The 19,889-nt window shown below is 54.0% G+C and overlaps 1 protein-coding gene across 2 annotated transcripts in view; it reads right to left on the reverse strand.

Moving 5' to 3' along the window:
• Nucleotides 1–19,889, reverse strand: part of Fbln1 (fibulin 1) — a 64,952-nt gene that overhangs the window by 14,526 nt on the left and 30,537 nt on the right. Inside the window, exons 12-15 of one of the 2 annotated variants that reach the window (XM_010634334.3) lie at nucleotides 17,798–17,917; nucleotides 16,010–16,141; nucleotides 14,495–14,618; nucleotides 1,336–1,478 (exon numbers count right to left, since the gene is read on the reverse strand). In XM_010634334.3, coding sequence (XP_010632636.1) covers nucleotides 1,336–1,478; nucleotides 14,495–14,618; nucleotides 16,010–16,141; nucleotides 17,798–17,917 — 519 coding nt within the window. Of the gene's footprint in view, nucleotides 1–1,335; nucleotides 1,479–9,430; nucleotides 9,877–14,494; nucleotides 14,619–16,009; nucleotides 16,142–17,797; nucleotides 17,918–19,889 lie in introns of those variants that run through there. The other variant, XM_010634335.1, reaches the window with a different exon arrangement.

The raw sequence follows: 19,889 nt of genomic DNA on the forward strand, positions 1-19,889 counted from the left end.
GCCAGGGCATTTCCCAGACCGATCCATCCTGCTTTGAGAGCTGTGGGGCCCAGGTTTCACCCTGGCTCAGGGCCATCTTGGGGGAGACTCCCCTGGGCCTCTATTTCTTCATCTGCAAAGAGCAGAAGGTGCCTGGCTGGCCTTTCAGGGCTAAAGGTTTGGGTCTGGATTTCCTGGACCCAAGATGCTAAAAGGCGTCTCGGTCTGTGCCCAACTTCCTGTGAGTGACCAACTGCCACACCAGCCCTGGCCAGAGAGGCCGCAGGACCTGCCGTTAGGGATTTGGGAGGGATTTGCTGTGGTTTGGTGAAACCCCATCACTTTGCACAAGGCAAATACCAGTCAGTGATTTCCTCCAACCCAAGCCGGTGGCCCTATGGGAGACCTGGGCTTTTCCTTCTCTGGAGGAACCAGCCAGCAGGACGGAGTCAGGGCTGGGGCTGCCGCACCCTGGGAGCCTCTCTCTCCTCTCTACTGCTGCCAGGTGGCCCTGTCAGCGTTAGCACAGGGTGCTGTCCTGGGTGGTTTGTCCTGGTTGGTTCAACTGCACACCTTTCCTGAGAGGGTCTTTCTTGCCACTGAGTCCCCACAGCCTGCCAGAGCGTGGACTCCACAGGGTCCACCCTGCCCTGCACGCCCCAAAGGTGAGATGATTGACTAGGGCTCCATGAACAGCCGCTGCTAGGCACCGGAAGCTCACAGCTCCAGCCCTGCCCCAGGAAGTGTGTAGTGGCAGCACGTCTACACAGCGCGCCAGGAGCTCCTTGGAGAGCCAGGCAGGCGATGAGAACGCTGACCGTGAAAGTGCAGGCAACCCGTTTCCAGTCCCGGATCCCCAGCATGAAGTTTCGCTGTGCAAACCTCATCAGCGGCAACTTTTCAAGGACACCTCAAAGCTGTGCGCGGGGCCCCAACTTCAAGCCCAAGCTCTTGCCAACCTCCTCAACCCACCCTTGGCCAAATGGCTGCCATCCCAGCCAGAGCAATGTGGTTTGGTCCTCCGGTGCCCACTCACCTCGGGACCTCGACAGCTGTGACCTCCACTGCTTGGCAGCCGCCTCCCTCCTGCCCATTCACTGGCTCACCCCTACTTAAGTTCCAGCGTGCATGTCACTCCCTCCCAAAGCCACCCTGACTCCCCGGGCTTGACGCAGAATCAGGCCTGAACAGTTCTGCAGACAGAATGAGCGCTGTGCTCAGCTGAGGGTGGGGGCGGGGGGGAACGGCGCAGTGCAGCCTGGGTACGTGGAGACCTGGCAAAGGGGGGCTCCTGAAGGCCAAACCCACAGCGTGAGCAGAAGGAGCCTCCCCTCGGGGCCCCCCCAGTCTGCTCACCTTCAGGGTGGGAGAACTCTCGGAAGGTGGGCAGAGAGACGACGGTGTGTGAGACGGTGTGCACAGGGTCCCGCACGCAGGCCGAGTCGCTGGGGCGGCAGGACTTGATACAGCGCACGGTGTCCGTCTTCTCCTGGCGGAGCCTGTGGGGAACCACAGCACATGAGGCCGAGGAGAAAGCCACGACCCCAGCTCCCTCGGAGATCGAGGCCCAGGGACAGCAGCAGGTGACCTTGCCAGGGAGTCCCTGGCCCCAAAGCGGTGCCGCCAAGGCACAGTGGTGACTTCTGCAGCCCAGCTGCTCCACAGGGACACCACACGGCCCTTCCTACAAATGACCTGGACCAAACCCGGAGACGCCCTCAGGTTTCCACCCTGCCTGGCTGTGGGGAGGCACAGCTTGGAGATTTGCCAACTGTACCAACAGAGAGTCGGGTGCCGGGAGTACCAGATGCATTCAGTCACTGCTTGCTCAACAAATGTGCTCTGAGTGCCACTGGGCTGCCAGGTGCCGTGGTCACTGGGCAGGTGTGCGGCGAGGGTCATGGTGAGGATGCACACACAGAGTGCCAAGCTCATCACCTGGCACTCAGACAGCCAAGTCCACAGCCCTGTGAGACGAGGCAGGGGCGGTGAGAGGAGAGGCTGATGTCTATTCCAGGCCTGGATTCCAGCGCTGTGCTCTCTTTATCGTAAAACAGATGCCAAAGCAACAAAAACGAGGTCTAGTTCAAGGAGTTATCCTAAGGTGAGGCTCTTTCTAATCACCACCCATGTTGAGAAAGAGGCTTTGTGAGCCAGCTGAGGCTGCCAGACCAGTGACCAACCCTCCTCCACCGCACCATGATCCCGAGTGTGAGACCACGGCAGGCCCTGCCTGGTTTCTTTACAGCTTTGTCACACATGTGCATCTCCACCCCAGCCACCAGTGTATCTGCTGAAGCACCCAGCTCCTAGGAGCTGTGGCATCTCCCATGGTCTGGATGTGGCTGCTGCATCCCTGTGGTGTGGCTTGGGCTGTTCCTCTGGTCTCTGATTCCTGCACGCTGGCTGATGGGTTGGACACAGGCCTTGACCCTTTGGGAAGATGGTGGGTTGCATCTTCCCCCGGGACCCAGTGCCTGGCGTCTTTCTGTGATGCCTGCACTAACTCACTGGGGATTGCGAAATGCTGATGGTCCCTAGTTTTCACATTCCCAGGTTGGGATGTTTCCGTAAAAGACGCCTCCCTTCACGCGCTCCTGCTGTGTGGTTACCAGGACGTACCCTCATTGCATTTACCAGTTTTTAGGGAAATGAGCTACCTAAGTTTCATTGTTCTCTTCAAATGACTGTTTGTTTGGAGACAGGGTCTTGCTGTGTTGTCCAGCGGGCCTTGAACTCACTGTGGAGCCCAAGATGGCTTCAAATTCATGGCAATCTTCCTGTCTCAGCCTCCAGAGTGCTACAGTTACAGGTGTGGGCACCATCATACCCAGCTTCCAAATGATCTTTTAAAATATATCAGTATGAGTTCATAGCTTAATTTGAGGAGGTTTCATCCATTGTTGTTATTGTTGAAACTCAGGGTTTTGTTTTTGTTTTTTTCATTTTTTTGGCCAGAGAGAAAATGCAGTTCATTCTGGGGCTCACTGTCCTTCATACATTTGGGCTATTTGATGGACAAGATGTTCGTCTTCCTCTTAGACCTTTACTGCCCTATAATTGGAATCGCTCAATTCTCCCAAAAGTCCTAGATTTAATTTCTCTGTGTTTGTGGGTTTTTTTTTTAAATGATATTTTAAGATCACCATCTGGATACAAGTGAAGCTGAGCACTAGAAAGTCTTGTTCCTAGGCCTCTTCAGTAGACATTTTGAAAATAAAATATATTATGCGTTCATGCCGATATTTCCAATTTAAACAAGGACGCCATGCTTTTTACTTTATCTTTTCCATAGTACAAAGAAATCACCTTTGTTCCATGTCGAAATCCTGGCTCTCCAGGACAAGGGGCTGGTAGAACACCTAATAATTACTCATTTCACGCACATAGTCTCATAACAACACTAAAATCACCATCACCAGCAAGGCACGGTGGTATAGGCCTGTCATCCCAGCACTCAGGAGGCTGAGGCAGGAGGATCACTGTGCGCTTGAGGCCAGCTGGGGCTACACAGTGAGCTCAAGTCCTGCTTGAACTACATAGCGAGATTCTGTCTCAAAACAAACAAACAAACGAACCAAAAATAAAATAAAATTACCTTTACGAACATGATTACTAAAAATGATTTCTTTGATACTTTTCGCATAGTGCTATATCTCCATCATCTGAGCTAGCTGGTAATTCACACCACATCTCCCTTATTGCTGTCACTTAGTTGCAGTTCCACAAGAAACTCGATGGTCAGTGCCTGCGTGTTCATAATCACTGTGCTCTTTTCTACGTAAAAGTCAGTTTTGCTGGGTATAAAATCATTGGGGTAAATTTCTTTTTTTGAGTATTGTAGGTTTTATCATTCTTTCGGCAAAAGTATAGTCAGAAAGTCTGATGACAATATTTTTTTCCCTTGAAGTCACCCCCTATTTTTTTGGTCTCGATGTCCATAATTTCCCCCTTTTCTTTAAAATCCAATAATTTACAGGAATGTCTTGGCGTTGGTCGTGGGCTAACATGTTCTCAGGCATGTGGTATATTCTCACAATTTGGAATTTCCAACCTTTTTTTAAGTGATTAGGAAGTCTTCTTGAGTTGTCATTTATAGTCCCTGTCCCCCTTTCCTCCACCCCGTGTTTCGAGTTTCTTCTTCAGAGATGCCCTATTATCTATACGTTGGGTCTGCTTTGCCTATCTTGAATAGTTGTCATTTTTTTCTTCAAGCCTTTCATCTCTTTTGTTATTCCTACTTTAATTTTAAAAATTGTTCCTTGCAGCTTCTGTTTCTCTTAAGCATTTATCAACTTTTTGCATCCTTCTAGTTTACACTTTGCTTCTGAAATGGTTTGAGTCCATTATCGCATGTCTCAGTTTTTCCTAATCCTAACTTACATTTTCTTCCATGTCTGGACCACTTTCTTAACATTTGTGGTTGTTTCCAGATAGACAGTAGAGTACTGATCTGTCTGTGAGTGTGTCTTTCAGATGTGCTTTCATTATCCAGAGGGATACTGTTGTGGCCCTTATTCTTTTTTTCTTATAATAGTTCTATGCATGGTTTGCTAGCATTGTTAGAACAGCACAATCTGGGCTGTGCTTAAATAACACATGGGCTGTCTAACGGTTCTGGAGACTGGGAGTCCAAGATCATGGTGCTGGGAGGGTTGGTTTCTCCAGGCCTCTGCTTGGCTCACCTCTCTTGCCCCTCTGTCTGCCTTTTCATGTGTTTCCCCAGAGTCCTCTTTCAGATAAAGTCTGCAGTCAAGCTGGATTAGGGCCCACTCTGAGGACCTCATTTTTTAACCCTACTTTCTTCTTCTAAGGCCTGATCTTTGCACACAGTCATATTCAGAGGGGCTGGGGTTAGGATATCAATGCACTTTGTACTAGTGCCAGGGACTGAATTGTGTCCTTTCAAAAAAGGTATGGCACAGTTGCTGCCCCCTAGGCCTCTGAATAGGAACATACTTAGAAGTAGGGTCATTGCAGATCGGATTAGTTAAGAGAGGCTCACACTGGAGCAGGGTGGGCCCCTAATCCAGTACGGTGGGTGCCCCATCAGAAGATGGCCACGTGGAGGGAAGGACACATGAGGGAGCTGCCATGTGTTGACAGAGGCAGGGATGGGAGTGGCACCACTGAAGCCACAGAATGCCCGGGGTATCCACCTACAGGAAGGGGGTTCCCCGACAGGAAGGGGTTCTCTGACAGGCTTGAGGGAGCAGAGCCCTACTGACACTTTGATTTTGGACTGCTGGCTTCTAGCACTGTGAAACAGTGGGTTTCTATTATTGTTAAGCCAACCACTTCATGGGACTTTGCTACAGAAACTAATAAACTTGACCGTGATGCTTTTAGGTCAATCGTCTCTGTGGGCACTTAGCTTCCCTGGAATTTTAAAGTGGTCATCCTGACCTGACAGAGCTCTCCAGTCTGCTGCATTTGCTAGCTCACTTTCTGGTATCTCTCTACTGTTTCTGGGGCTGTGCTCTTCTACAGCGTCTGCTGTTTCTTCCCTGCTCAACCTTCTACTGTTTCCGGCAGCTCTCCCTAGAGTAGGATCCTGACCTTACGGGAAGCCCTGGCAGTTCTGTGTCTAAGTTTCCAAGGGTGACGCTGCTCCAGCCCCCTCGGCCCCTACACAGGCTCTTGCATCTCTGTCCCCTGGAAGGAGCAGGATACTTCTCAGTTCAGTGGCTGCTCCTGAACCGGCCCCAGCTCTTTCAGGGTGCCCTTGGGTTGTTTTGGGTTCTCTACTCTCCCACTTTCTACTCCTGCACAGGCACCAACACCTTGCAGGTGGGTCTGAGCTGTCTCTTGGGGATACATGGAGAAGCCTCTGTTCACCTGGAAATGTTTTCTTTGGATTTAAATGTTTTCTCTAATTGTTCCATGTCCTTGGGGTCAGGATCCAGGGAGCCACTGTACCGCCCAGGGTCAAGGCTGCAGAGTGCTGTCTCCCTTAGCTCTTGCTCTGCCATCCTGGGCTCTCCCCCACCCCCACTGATGAAATATCCTGCTCTCTAGGCTAGTGGGTGGCAGAACGGGGACTTGTATCCAGAGGTAACAATCCAATCCCAGGAATGCTGCTCTCTTCCTGCCCACTTGTGCAGCACAGGGCAAGGTTTGGGGCACAGATGCCAACCTCCAGATTCAGTGGTAGAATTCCGGGCAACACATTTAAACTCTCTGTGCCTCCACGTCCTGGCTGTGAAGGGGTGCTTTCCTCCTAAGGCTCCCAAGAGGGTAAGCACCTGTTCACACTGCACACCTTATAAATGTTAGCTGTCATGTTTACTACTATTTTCATTACAGTTGGACCAAGCATTGCTTTTATCTTTTCCCCTTGGGGGCTTGATTTACTCCAGTGACAGCCAGAAAAGCATGAATCTGGGAGCCAGATGTGGAAGTAACTGGGCAAGTCGTGACCTTGAATGTACCAAGACTTTCAGAGCCTGCGTCCCTCAGTTAAACCCAGATCCAAAGAAGCATCCGGGGACCTTCCTATGAATGAGAAACCGACAGGTGCGCTTACTGAGCACCGCTGGATACAACACTGCCTCAGGTATCACCTCACGGCACCTGCATGGGGTGGGCTGGGGGCTCTGGAAGATGGTCCAGAGCTGGTCAGGGGCACGGAGCGGAGTCAAACTCCTGCTCGCCTGGTTTTCTCTACACAGTTTGGTTTCTTGCTTGCATAACCTAGAAACACAGCTCTGTAATCCCAAGGAGCTGCAGGGCAGAAGAGAGCATCCGAGTCATTTAGACATCGTCCCCCACACGCACACTCAGCACCCCCACAGAAAACCCTCAGCTGTCCTAAAGCAGAACAGGCCACCCTAAAAGGAGGGATTGCTACAAACACGGGCAGGTTCAAGCAGAGCTGAGACTCACGGGGCGGTGCTGTGGAGGGGACTCTGGCCAGCTGTGCGGACTCTGGGTGCCTCTGGGGTCCCCAAGGGCCCTCCCCCATCTTAACACTTCTATGTACACTAAAGCGAGAGTGCTCTTCTCAACCTAGATAATCTGAATCGTGATGACAAATGGTCAAACAGAACAACTGAGCATCGCCTGAGCCTCTTGGGCTTCACAGAGGAGGCTAAACTTGAGCCTTGAAAATGCTACCCATCCACCCAGCCAGCCGTGTATCCACCTACCCATCCTACACTCGTGCAAGTGTCCATCCATCCACCCATGCACCCTCCCCTTTCAGATATCTACAGAGATCCTTCTTCAGGCCAAATATTCCAAAGGCTGAAGATACAGAAATTTACTAGACACAATCTCTGCTTTCAAAAAGCCCACAGCCCAGTGTGGGCGCTAAGCAAATAACACAGACAGTGGGGTGAACGCTCTGGTGGAGGAGGCCTGGGGCCAGGAAGCACAAATCGAGGAAGGCCTCGCTGAGGCAGGGATCTTTGAGCTAAGTCTGCAAGGACAATGGCAGTTTGCAGGATGGCAAGGCTCGTGTTACAGACACGAGAAGGCACATTCAAGAAAAGGCAAGACACAAGCAAATGGGTAAGTGGAGGTCGGGGCTGGAGTGGGACAGGTGGGAGTCTAACTGCACATCACAGACCGGGACAGAGCAAGAGAAGGAGCCAAAGAGGACCGCAGCAGTCAGGACAGCTCGTCCTTCCGAGGTCCTCTGCGCGCACTGGGAGGAAGGAGGCTGGAGGCCAGCCTGGCGCAGACACTGCCGGAGACAGAGTGAGGGAACTTCAGATGACTTGCTGAGCCCACGCACCCCGTGAGACATCATGGTGGGTGGGAGGGACCTCGGGACCCCACAGCGTCCTTTACTCCCCGCCTCCACCTCTTCCAGCATTTGCTTAGAAACAGCGTCAGCAGCCAGAACCGCAGGAACGCTGGAGCTGCAAGCCAGCATGGGCAGAGTCCTTCCCTCGGGGCACAGGGGCAGGTGCCACTGTGTGTAGCACCTTGCCAGGAGCTGGGGACACGCACTGGATGATAGACCTGGTCTCTGCCTTCTCTGAGCCTTCTGCAGAAAGGACAAATTCAGCAAACACAGGTAAAGGGGTCCTGCAGCCTGGTACCGCACCGCGAAGGAAAGGGCTCTGAGGAAGACTGAGTGAGAACCCACCCCGGGGGTGTCCAGCAAGGCCTCTGTGCGCACGGCGTCTCTCAGGGCTCGTGTGCTGCACTTCAGTCCAGGGGAAGGAAGAGGGTGCGAGTGGAACCCAGCCGTGGTGCTGTAAGAGGTACCTTGGGAAGGGACTGAGGTCACACGAGGTGATCAGGGTGGAGCCTCATGCCCGAATCCTGGAGGCTTCCTAAGGAGAGGGTGGTAGAACAGGGACAAGCAGATGCCACACTCATACTCTGCCAGTGAGATCCGCCATCACCAGATGGGCTCCTCTGACTTCCAGAATGATGAGCCCAAAAAAGCCCCTTTTCCTAATAAAGATACCCAGCTTCACGAAGTCCATTACAGTAAGGACAATTGGACTAATACACCCTCTTAAGGGAAGAGACCCTTAAGCCAAGGTTTAAGCAGCATTCAGGCCAAGGATATAAAGAACATACAAAGGGCCTGAGGTCACAAAGAGCTGCACAGGGTAGCTGGAAGGAAATAAGGAAGAGCAGAACAGTTTGAGTTCAGGCTGAAGATGGCTTACAGGGACAAAACTGTGCACAGCTTTGAGGGTACACTGAGGATCTGGGGGCCCAGCCTAAATGCAAAGGAAGCCATGACAAGTTTTAGGCAGAGGCTTGAAGGATCACTGTAGCTCCTGAGCAGAGTGAGCCATGGGGACACATAGAGGCAGGGGGTCGAGGCCCTGGGTGGGGGAGCTATGAGAGGTAGAGCTCTGGGGTGGGTCACTGGGGTTTGGGTACAGCGGTGTGACCTTAGGCAACTCACACGCCCCCTTGGATTGTCTGCCGGGATGACACCTGCCTGGGAGGACTGGAGGTGACACGTGAAAGTTCTGATCCCATGAGCATGGTTCTGCCTCCTGCTGGCACCGGCGCTGGGACACCCCACAGAGTCAACTGACCCCGAGACACGGGTTCCACCCAGGAGGCAGCACCAGAGTTCAGGGCTTTTCCAGAACCTCGGTCTATGGCTTTCATGTCTCGGTTAAATGCTTCGTCTGCGTGACACAGCCAGGGACTAAATATGGGCCACAGGATGCCTTGGCCTGGCACCACCGCCATGATGGTCAACTTGGCCAATCGCTCCCACTTCTCAGGGCCTCTTCAATTTCCACAGCGGAACAATGAGAGGCACTGAACTCAGTGATCTCTGATCACCTTTCTCCTTTGGGTTCAGAGTACAATGCAGAGCCAGCTATGAGTCACCCAAGGTCACTGCCCTCTCCGGGTTTCCAGAGGCTCATGCACTGGGCTCTATGTGCTGGCCAGGGAGGGCTCCACTCACCCCCAGGCGACCAAAAACAGAGACCTCCGACCGCAACGAATAAAACCAAGGCACGAGTGCATGCTGGGCGGGACGCTGTGTGACTTTATTAGAATCCCGAGGCAGGGGCAGGAAAGCGACAGGCGGGAGCCCACAGCCAAGCAAGTGCTCAGAGCTCGGCAGACACAAAGATGTAAAGCTTGGCCACAAAGGAGCTGACGGTGCCGTGGCGATGGAGATCCATCTTGACGGTCAGGAGCAAGTCCCTGGGCTCAGGGACGGGCTTGGTGAGGGCCACCACCCCACTGTGGGGGCTCACCTTCTGGGTGGTGAAAAAGCCCTCCTCATTGCCACTGGTGATGGCCAGGTGCATGCTGTCCCCGGGGACGGTACTGGAGGGACCCATGCGGAAAACCACCGCGGGCACTTGGATGTTGGTGGGGAAAGAGAGGTGGTAGTAGGTTATTCTCAGAGGCAGCTTGGGGCACTCCGGGTTCTCATGGCAAGGCAAGCGCTCGCAGCGGCTGCAAGACAAGTGGACAGAGAGACAAGTCGAGCGTTAGGGCGAATCCAGCAAGCAGAGAAACCACAGAGCGGGCAAGCGGGGGCAAGCACCCCTCACTCACCTGGGGGAGGCGCTGGGGACCGCCAGGCCGCTGACTCAAGCACCAGCCTCTTCCAACACCCTCAGGGGGGTGCTGGTGGCTGGGGGCCAAGGGCTGTGCCCAAAGCGAGGTGTGTCCCTTCTCACAGCAGAGCCCCACCCTAGGCGCACCCAGCAGGCATGTCCTGCCCTCTAAGGGGCGCCCAAGCGCTTGGCTCCTCGCCTGAACAACGGCCCCCTCGGTGAGTCTCACTGATGACTGATGAAGGGCTCAACCACTAGCAGCCACTGACCGCATGCCAGGCTATGCCTGGTCTGGCATTCTCTAGCGTGATCACCACAAGCGCTCATCGGGGTGGCTTGCGTACCAGTTTTTAGATAAGGAGACTGCGCCTCAGACAGAAAGTAAGCTCCCAAGGTCACGAAGTGAGGGAGGGATGCAGGTCTGTGTGTAGGTAGGGAGGTCAGCTTCCTCATTCCTTGCCATCAAGCTTTGGGCTCCAGGCCCACTTTCCTGTCTCTGTCCACAGAGCCCGCTCGGGGCTCAGAATGGAGATGAAGGTAGGTTCTAATTTCCCACAACAGGATTGAATTTCCCATGGCAGGATAGGGACAGGTTCTAACTTCCTGTGACAGAGTGGAGACAGGTTCGGATTTCCTGCGACAGGGTAGAGACAGGTTTTAACTTCCTGTGACAAGATGGAGCCCGGATTTAACTTGAGGAGACAGAGTAGTGATACAGCCCACTTGATGAGATAGGATGGGGACAGGATCTAACTTTCTGTGTCAGGAGGAGATAGGACCTAACTTCCTATAGTAGAGATAGCAGACAGGATCTAACTTCCTCTGTTAGGATGGGGACAGCAGCTATCATCTTGTGACAAGATAAGGATTGGTTCTAACTTCCTGTCACAGGTTCTAATTTCCTGTGGCAAGATGGTGACAGGAAGTATGTATCTTCTGGGTCTGGAACTGTAGGCCCATAACATTCTGAAGGCAGTGTGACAGGTATTTAAGAACCAAAACCAAGGTACGGAGCCGCATACGTGGCTAAGCACTCCCCAAGAAGCTTTGCATCTTAACTGAGTTTGGATTCTCCCATTCTCTCTCTCCTGGTCTTCCATCATATCTCCTTTGTGGCTTTTTAAATTTCCAGGTCTTAGTTGGGCTACTTGAACTTATTTTATGTTTGGCACGCAGTATGAGTGGGGTCTGAGTCCATCCTATTTCCAGGCTGTTCAGAGGACTGACAAGAAGCCCTTTATTTATTTGCTTGTGTACCATTCTGGCACCTAGATCGGACAGCCCTGGGATTGAGGTCCATGGCACCGGGGACATGAGGAAGGGAACCGCTCACGGGAGAGGGCCTGGAGCCAGGGGCGGGAAGGAAGTGGGTACAGCACTGCTGAGGGACAGCCACCTCCAAGACACTCAGGTCCAGGCCAAACGGGAACTTTCCTGTGACCAGGAGACCTTCCTACCTAAGAGAGAGGCCTCTGAGGGCTGGGAGCTGGGGACTGTCATGGGGAACCAATGCAAGCAGCTGGGGTCCCTGGACTGCACTTGTGACATTCTGTACCTGCTGAGGCTGCCTTCCCCTGGCTCATTTCACTGTCCCTAGTGTTGTCCCTGGGCTACTGATGGGAAGGCGGAAGGTCCATGTCTTGTCCATAACTCCATGGCCTGTGGCCAGTAGCAAGCCAGTCCACACTCCCCTCACCGGCACACGGCACGTACCTCCCACCCCACTGCCTCAGGAATGGCCTGGCCAGCAGGTGGCGATGAAGTCTCCCCCCGTGGGACTCCACTTTCCTACAGGTGGGGCCGGTCCTGCCCACGGAGGAGTCTTGGTCCGCCAGGTGTTATGTAACACGGCAGCGCACGTGGAAGCCGGGGGGGTGCGAGGTGCTGGGACAGCTGTGGCGACAGCCATTCCACAGCAGAAGCTGGACACTCCTTCCTCCTCGGTGGCCCGCACCAGTGGAGCACCCAGCCTGCCCACTGACACAAGCGTTCACTCTCTCCCGGAGGGCAGGTAGCAGGTCCCCAGCTTTATCTCCGGGGCTGCACCCCAACTGTGCACTCTATAAAAGGTCACTGTGTAGATAAACTTGATTTTCCTGGTCAGCACCGATGACAGTGACCTTAGCCTGCTGTGCCCCAAACTCACTGAAGCAACCCCCGAATCATAACCCCTGCCTCTGGCAAACTGCCATCAGCTTGGGAATGCGCTAAAGTTTTTGTCCTGTGTGTGCCCAGGTCAGAGGCGAGCTGCCACCACTGGACCCGAGACAGAGCCCTCCCAGGGCCGGGCTCCCGCCTCCCCGGCCGAGTCCCCCATAGCACCACGTATTCCCAGATAACGTGACCCCAGTTTCCAGTCCCACACCTTCAACCACAGCACCCCAAGTTCAGTGAAGATCATCGACAGCCACCTCCGATCAGAGCCCTGGGGACAGGCGGCTCGGACACACAGGCTGTCTGAGGCTCGCACGGTTCCTGGGCAGTTTCCTGACTGTCATGTGCTCCTCATTCTGGATCCCGGGAGAAGCCATTGAGGGCTTTACCCTCTGCTCCTAGTCGGTCACTCATGCCCCTTTCCCACGGGAGGTGGCAGCTTTCACGACCCTGTGTCATCGGGGTCGGCCCCACGGAGGGGACGAAGAGAACGTCCCACGTCCCCAGTCCCACTGCAGGACACTTCTAGCGTGGGTAGCAGGGCAGCGCTGTGCTGTCAGGAGCTTCCCAGCCGGGCACCCAGCCTCACCCTGCGGCTTGACACCTGGTCCGCCCACCCACGCTCGTTAGCACCTTTTGTCTCTTGGGGACACTACCTGGGCAGAAGCGGGCCACTCAGAGAGGGAGGGAGCCAGGAAGACACAGAGAGGCAGGCAGCACCTTTCACGTCTTCCCCCTGGGAAGCCCTGGAAGGGGCCACCCTCACTGAACACTAACCTAACACTTGACTCTTCTAGGTTTTAAACACAGCTTCCTAAAGGTCAAACCGCAAGTCCTGGAGAGAGCCTGGCTCTTCAATGAGGAACAGGGGCTGTGAATAGGAACCTCCAGCAGGTCCAGGAGTCCATGGCACCAGGAGGACGCTGGCCCCTTGGTCTGCTTTCTGCACGCTCGCTTTACCTCATCGGCGACCGTGACCACAGCTCCTCCAACATGCATGTCGCTCCTGTGGTCCCAGCTGTGCCCGACTGGGAAAGGGCCACCAGGCTGGTAAAACCCTCTGCGGCCCCCTATTGGAGGTTCCAGGCCCAATTCCCATGGCGCCTGGCTAACTCAACCCTTCCCACCAGGGGTCAACAAAGGAGAAAATTATACCCAGGGACAGCACCATGACTTCAAGCCTTCATGAGCCACCTCTGACTGTCAGGTCTGAAGGTGAGCCTTAGCTGCAGCCCCAGTCACACGCCGGCCGGCAGCAGGGCAAAGCTGGCAATGCTGTTCCGAGGGACCCCTGTCTTCTAACTCAGGGAGCCCCAAGGAGAGAAAGTCGGTGGCTCCCTGCCCTCATCTGCACCACCACTGCTGTAAGCAGCAGTGGGCCGGCACCTCTCCTCTTCACCATCTGCCCATGCAGGTAAGGTCGGTGCCACCTTACAGATGAAGAGATGGACCCAAGGCCCAGCACGTGGAAGGGCCAGGACCAGAAGCCCACTCACCCTACATCGCAGCCCAGGCCCTTCCTTTCCACACAGCCTCTCAGACCTGGCCAGCAGAGGCTGCCAAAGACCCACTACCCCTCTACCAAGCAATCCTGGCAGGGTGGTATGTCTCAGGGTGCCCACCAACCCCACTGGGTCTGAGCCCAGGGTGAGTTTTATGGAGAACAAGCAGGAGGAGGCTCTGCCCACAGTCACAGGGACCCTAAGAGGGCAAGGAAGAGGACGTCACCACCCCATCTTATAGCTGAGAACAGGGGGCTCCACCAAGCCCAGGAACCTGTCTGGGTCAGCTGACCTGGAAGGCAAGCCCAGGAGGGAGGTCCTGGGCACGTCGAGGACACCTGGTGGCCAGGGAGAGAGTGAGCCGACAGCAGCATGTGGCCATGGTTCCGGGTTTAGTAACAAGATCTGCTGTGCCGTCCCAGTTACTCGGGCGGGATGGACTCCGGCTTTCCAGCAGTGCCGGGGCAGTGAGGGGCTCTGCCTAATAACAAAGTCCCGAGTCACCGGGCTCCTGGCTTCCAGCCAACACAGTCACCACCACTCACCTGAGTCAGAGCATGTTTGGTATCTACAGGTGAGGAAACTGAGGCCTGGAAAGCTCGCTCAAGTACGCAGGAGGACGCGACAGGGCACGAGTGGGACCTGGGAGCTCTGCACTGGCCCCAGCTGCACGTGCAGCCACTCCCTTGGCTCTGGGGACCAGCAGCCCCCTTCCAGGGGCCCGAGACCCAGGCCCAGGTGACCCTCAAGGACACCGAGGAGCAAGGAACAGAGGTGGTGCTCACTTAACACCTGCCCTGGCCCTGAGCACCAGGGAGGCTGGTAAGACCGGCGGCGGCGGCCGAGGGAGGGACTTACGTGTCTCCGGAGCGGCGGTAGTTCTCGGGGCACTCGAAGGCCAGGCAGCGGAAGCCACCCTGGATGTTGAAGCAGGTCTCGTTGCCAGAGCAGTTGTGGATGCCGGCCACACACTCGTCGATATCTGTGAGAACGCAGCAGGAGAAACCCAGAGTGTAAGTAATAACGTAAAACGCAGAATGAAAGACGCCTGACAGGAAAGGAGAGGAGGTGCCTGCAGGTGGCTGGGGAGTCTAGGGATGGAGAGAGAGGGGTGGGCGGAGAGAGGAAGGGGAAATAAAAGGGATTAAGACGGGATGGGTGTAGGCACCAGCTCCTCCCAATGAGCATAATCATTACAGAGTGAGAGCACGTACGGAGCCATCAATCCACCAATCAACCAATCAACCCATCAGTGGGCGTCCCATCTACGGGCTGGTGCCCGGTCCTCCCTCCACCAGAGCCGCGGAGACCAAGACACCCGGCCACAGCCACCTGTCTGTCTGTAAGTGGCAGAGCTTCACTCTGCACCCGGGCAGGCGGGGCCGAGGCCCGAACGCTAACCACCCGGCACCTCTCTGCGGCTCACGTGTCAGGTGTTACACCCTAGGAGGCAAAGGGCGGAGCCTCTCCCTACTTGCAAAAGATCTGTGTCCCCGTTTCCTGTAATCCATCTTTTCGTTTGCTCTTTATTTATACGCTAAGGTTCTCATATAAGGGAATCCATGCGACAGTCAAGCTCGTGAGTCTGACTTATTTCACGTAACATCATGGTCTCGAGGTGCATCCGTTTATCCACAAATGACTCAAATTCATCCTTCCCCGTGGCGGAGCAGGGCTCCATTATGTATAAGTAACACGCTTTCTCTATCCACTCATCTGTTGATGGACGTATAGAAATAAAAATTTTAAAGGCAGAAAGGGCAGGACTCCGGCCCCATTTTATTGCCTCTAGGGTGGTGTCTTGTCCCGTTTCACAGGGGTGGTGACTCTTGGGGCTGAAGGGGGACCAGGCCTGGGACTCCTGCTCTGGGCTTATGGCTCACTCCAGAGCAGCCCAAAGGTGGGCTGGGGATGTCACCAAGTCCTGGGGGTGTCTGCTCAGAGAAGCTAAATGCCTGCTGGTTGTGGCAAAAACACCACTCCCGGCTCAAAGGCCTGGGCTCGGGAATACGTTTGTGCTGCCTGTGGGCAGGGCACCCAGCTGCGGTGAGGGAGTCCAGCTGAAAAACAAAGGGTTGCCGTCCAGTCCCAGGCCAGTCCCTGCTAACTCGGATTTGCAGCTCTCTGCGTGAGCAGATAGGACACCCACGGGGCCCAAGACAGACAGCCCATCCCCCTCGGTTACCAAGTGGGGCGAAGGAGGGCCCCGGTCAGTTCTTACAAAAGGGGGGCTCCACTGTGGATCCCACAGCCCCAATCACAGAGCACACGCGGGAGCAAATCCCAGCCCCGCACCACTTCTCCCAGCCTGGCCACAGCCCTTATATCGCAGAGCCCAAGCACACCAGGGTGACCGAGCTCTGCCCAGCTCACCTTGGCAGTTGCGGCCGTTGGGTGCTAGCCGGTAGCCGGCAGAGGGGCAGCTGCACTGGAAGCTTCCGGGGGTGTTGATGCAGCGGTAGGAGCAGATGTGGCCCCCGGTGGGCAGAGCGCACTCGTCGATGTCTGCAACGGCACAGCCACCCTCAGCATCGCTGCCCACGGCCGTGGCCGTGGGTACCAGGCAGCTACGTCCCCCGGGGGCCAAGGTGGGCAGAGAGGTGGCTCAGGGTGCTGGGGGTGGTGGCCTCGGAGACCACAAGAGCAAACTGAGGTCCAGAGAGGGGATGGGACTAGCCTAGGTCACACAGCAAATTCACATACGCAAGGGGCAGAGGAAGGGAGGACAGAAGGAGTCACCGATCAAAAGCCGCCTGTCACAGGGAGACTCAGGCTGTGACCCTTAGCCAAGATACTTGGGACCAGGGGTGATTCTGATTTTTTTCTCTTTTTTTTGCATTTGGGGATATTTGCCTGTATCTAACAAGATATCTTGGGGATGGGGATGGGACTCAAGCCTAACCACAAAGTTTGTGTTAATATTCACCTCATACACAGAGCTGGAAGAGATGTGTAGATGTTTGGCTGTTTGTTTGTTTGTTTATTGTTTTGTTTTTGAGACAGGGCTTCACCATGCACTTCAGGCCCACAGCAACCCGAACGCTGGGACCAAGGTGTGTGCCATCTTCTTGCCAGTATTTTTAGTATGCCTGCACTCTTTGTTTTGTTTTGTTGTTGTTGTTTTTGCTTTGCTTTGTTTTTCCTGGTACTGGGAAGTGAACCCAGGGCCTTCACGTTGACCTATATCCCCAGCATTTAAAAAAAAAAAAATTTTTTTATTTTGAGGCAGAGTACCACTAAGAGGCTAAGTTGTCCAGGCAGGGCTGGAACTTTCCATCCTCCTGCCTCAGCCTCCCAGAGTGCTGGGATGACAAGTGTGTGTGTCATTGGTGATTGACTGTTCTTTGTTCCCTGTAGGAATTTTCTTTTTCCTGGTGCTGGGTCTTGAGCCCAGGGCCTTGCACATGCTAGGCAAGCACTCTACTGCTGAGCTATATATACACCCCACCCCTTCCTTGTACCTGACTTTTTTGAGCAATGTTTTCTGATACCTGTTTTGACTGCAGGTCAGGTGTGGAATTTCCCACTTGTGGCATGTCACACTGATGCTCAAAAAGTTTTGGAGCATTTCAAACTGTAAGGTTTTAAAGTAGGGCTGCTTATGCTACAGTAACAACCCTGACAGCGGTTGTGCTTTAGGCACCCACAGGGTTTTGGGGTGCTGCTCAGTGGTGAGCACTTGTCTAGCATGTGCGAGGCCCTGGTTCCATGCCCAGCACTGCAGAAACAGACAAAACGAAGAACCTAGGTACCACTGAATCAGGGTCCACTTCAACCCTCCCTCGGCCTGGGGCAGCCCCATGGGACAGGCGACTCAGACTGGGCGGTGAGGGTAGAGCTCTGCACAGGCCAGAGGCAGGGCAGGGACCCAGGGACGTGGTGGCCGGAGACCTTCCTCACCACCCAGCCATGTGCCATGTGCCCTGTGCCCTGTGGTTCAAGGTCTTGGTCGCTTTACTGGCTACCACGGTACTAAAGGACACTCTCAGTGCAAGCGAGGTGTCTTCAAGTAAATCCTAGCCAGAGGCAAAGCAACAGCCCACCTGAGGGGCAGAGGAATGAACCCTGGAGGCTGTTCACGGCAGACTCTGAAATGTAGTCCACAGTGGCCCATCAAGGGCACAGCCCCGTGCCTCCCCCAGCAACAGGGGGCACTCTCACCTTCACAGGTGACACCATCCAAGTCACTGAGCTGGTAGCCACGGCGGCAGTAGCACTGATAGGATCCGTAGACGTTGGCGCACTCCTGGCTGCAGGGGCTGCTAAGGCACTCATTGACATCTGAAAGACAGGGCAGGGGTCCTGCTCAGACTGGGGAGCACCCGGCTCCACGGCACTTTAATGGCAGTAGGCACAGCAAATGGAACTCTCCCCCACTTCCCAGGCACACAGGGGCAGGGGCAGATGTGCCAGGGACCCCCAAGTGAGAGAGGTGCCCACTCCAACCCTCATGGCTGGTGACTGTGGAATCTCTGTCCCTGCCACAAACCGTTCCGTCCCTGGACAGGGTGACGTCAGTAAAGCCTCCAGCTCATTATTATTTAGCTCCCTCTGATCCAGCCCCACAGGGCACCAGCATCCATTCTACTTCTCCGTGGTAATCTGATCCTGCTCTGTCCTCCCAGCTTCGCTTTCTAGATGTCATCCTACGCAGGTAACAGCTCATGACCCAGCCCATGGGAAAATACTGATGCTCTGATCTCAGGAGGTTCCTGGCAACTCTGAGCAGCAGCTCCCCTCTGCCTACAGCAGAGGTCAGTTCCCAATGGGCCAAATGCAGCCCACCACTTGTCTTTTTCTTTTAAGGGACAGCTTGGCTCATTTACAAAGGAAGGGCACCGAGCTGGCAGCTCTTCTCAACAGCCTCAGGAGGCATCAGAACGCACTGGACTGATTCAGAACACTTACAATGTTCAGAACACATCGGCATGACCAATACCTGGAGAATAATGTGCAAGCGTGAGATTATGTGCCCATACAGTTACGCTTTTCAAGAAAAAAAGACACTTGAAAATAAATGAAAACTGAGTTTACCACCAACAGATTCTTTCCTGAAGAAACGTCTAAGGGATGTGCACCAAGAAGATTTTTTTAAAATCCCATATGTGAGATGCAAGAAGGAATGTCAGTTTCCCAATAAGTTTAATCAAAGCTGATTGCCATATCAGATCTATAGAAATGAGATGGGTTGCTCTTTGATTTAAAAAAAACAAAAAAAAAAAGCCAGACCTGGTGGTGCACGCCTATAATCCCAGCATTCTGGGAGGCTGAGGCAGGAGGACTGAACTTCTGAGCCCATCTTGTGCAATTTAGCACAAGCTAAATTTAGCAAGATCTTGTCTTACAGAGTAGGGGGAAGCTGGGGATGTAGCTCAGTGCAAATGCTTTGATCCAAATCCAAGTATGTATCATGTGATAACAGTAAAACAACAACAATAAAGTTAGATGTACTCTTTTATTATAGCTCTACTGCCAGATCAACCGATGTATGAATCAGATCTACTACTGGCACTTCCGCCTGGGGGCAGGTACCTAAAAGAGCCAGAAGCGATGAACGCCAGTGTCCACGGCAGCGTTACTCATGATAGCCAAAAGGGGAAACATCCCTACAGTGTGTACCGCTGGGAGAAGGGATGTGCAGGATGTGGTGGACACACCCCGTGAGGCATTATTTGGCCTGAGACACATTATTTAGCTTTAATAAAGTTATGAAACATGCTATACCACAGAGAAACCTGATGAGAGTGTACTAAGTGAAATAAACCAGTCACAAAAGGACCAGTGCGTGCAATTCCTCTTACGTGAGGTACCTGGAATTGTCAAACTCCTAGACACAGAAAATAGAATGGGGGTTTGCGTGGGGCTAACAGGAGGAAATAAGAAGTTACTGTTTAACAGCTACAGAATTGGTTTGTTTGTTTTTGGAGATTGAAACCAGGGAGCTCTACCAACCACCGAGAGCGCCACTTTTTTTTTTACAAATAAAGTTTTATTGGAACACAGCCATGCACATTCTTTTGCCATGGCCTCTGGCTGCTTTTGTCCTACCACAGCAGTGTGCAGTGTGGGGACTCATCAGAAAGGCTAACAGTTCCTGTGCAGCTCGCAGAGAGAAAGTTTGCCACTCCCTGACCCAGAGTCTCTTCTCTCCTTTACAACTGCTCCTTGGCAGGGCAAGCGCAGGGGCGCCCACCCACGGCTGTCCTGGCCCCTGGATCACCTATGCCCAGAGCGGTTCCTGTCCCATCCTAGA

Source organism: Fukomys damarensis, unplaced genomic scaffold, assembly GCF_012274545.1.
Source record: "Fukomys damarensis isolate Sample0158 unplaced genomic scaffold, DMR_v1.0_HiC HiC_scaffold_19, whole genome shotgun sequence".
NCBI lineage: Eukaryota > Metazoa > Chordata > Mammalia > Rodentia > Bathyergidae > Fukomys > Fukomys damarensis.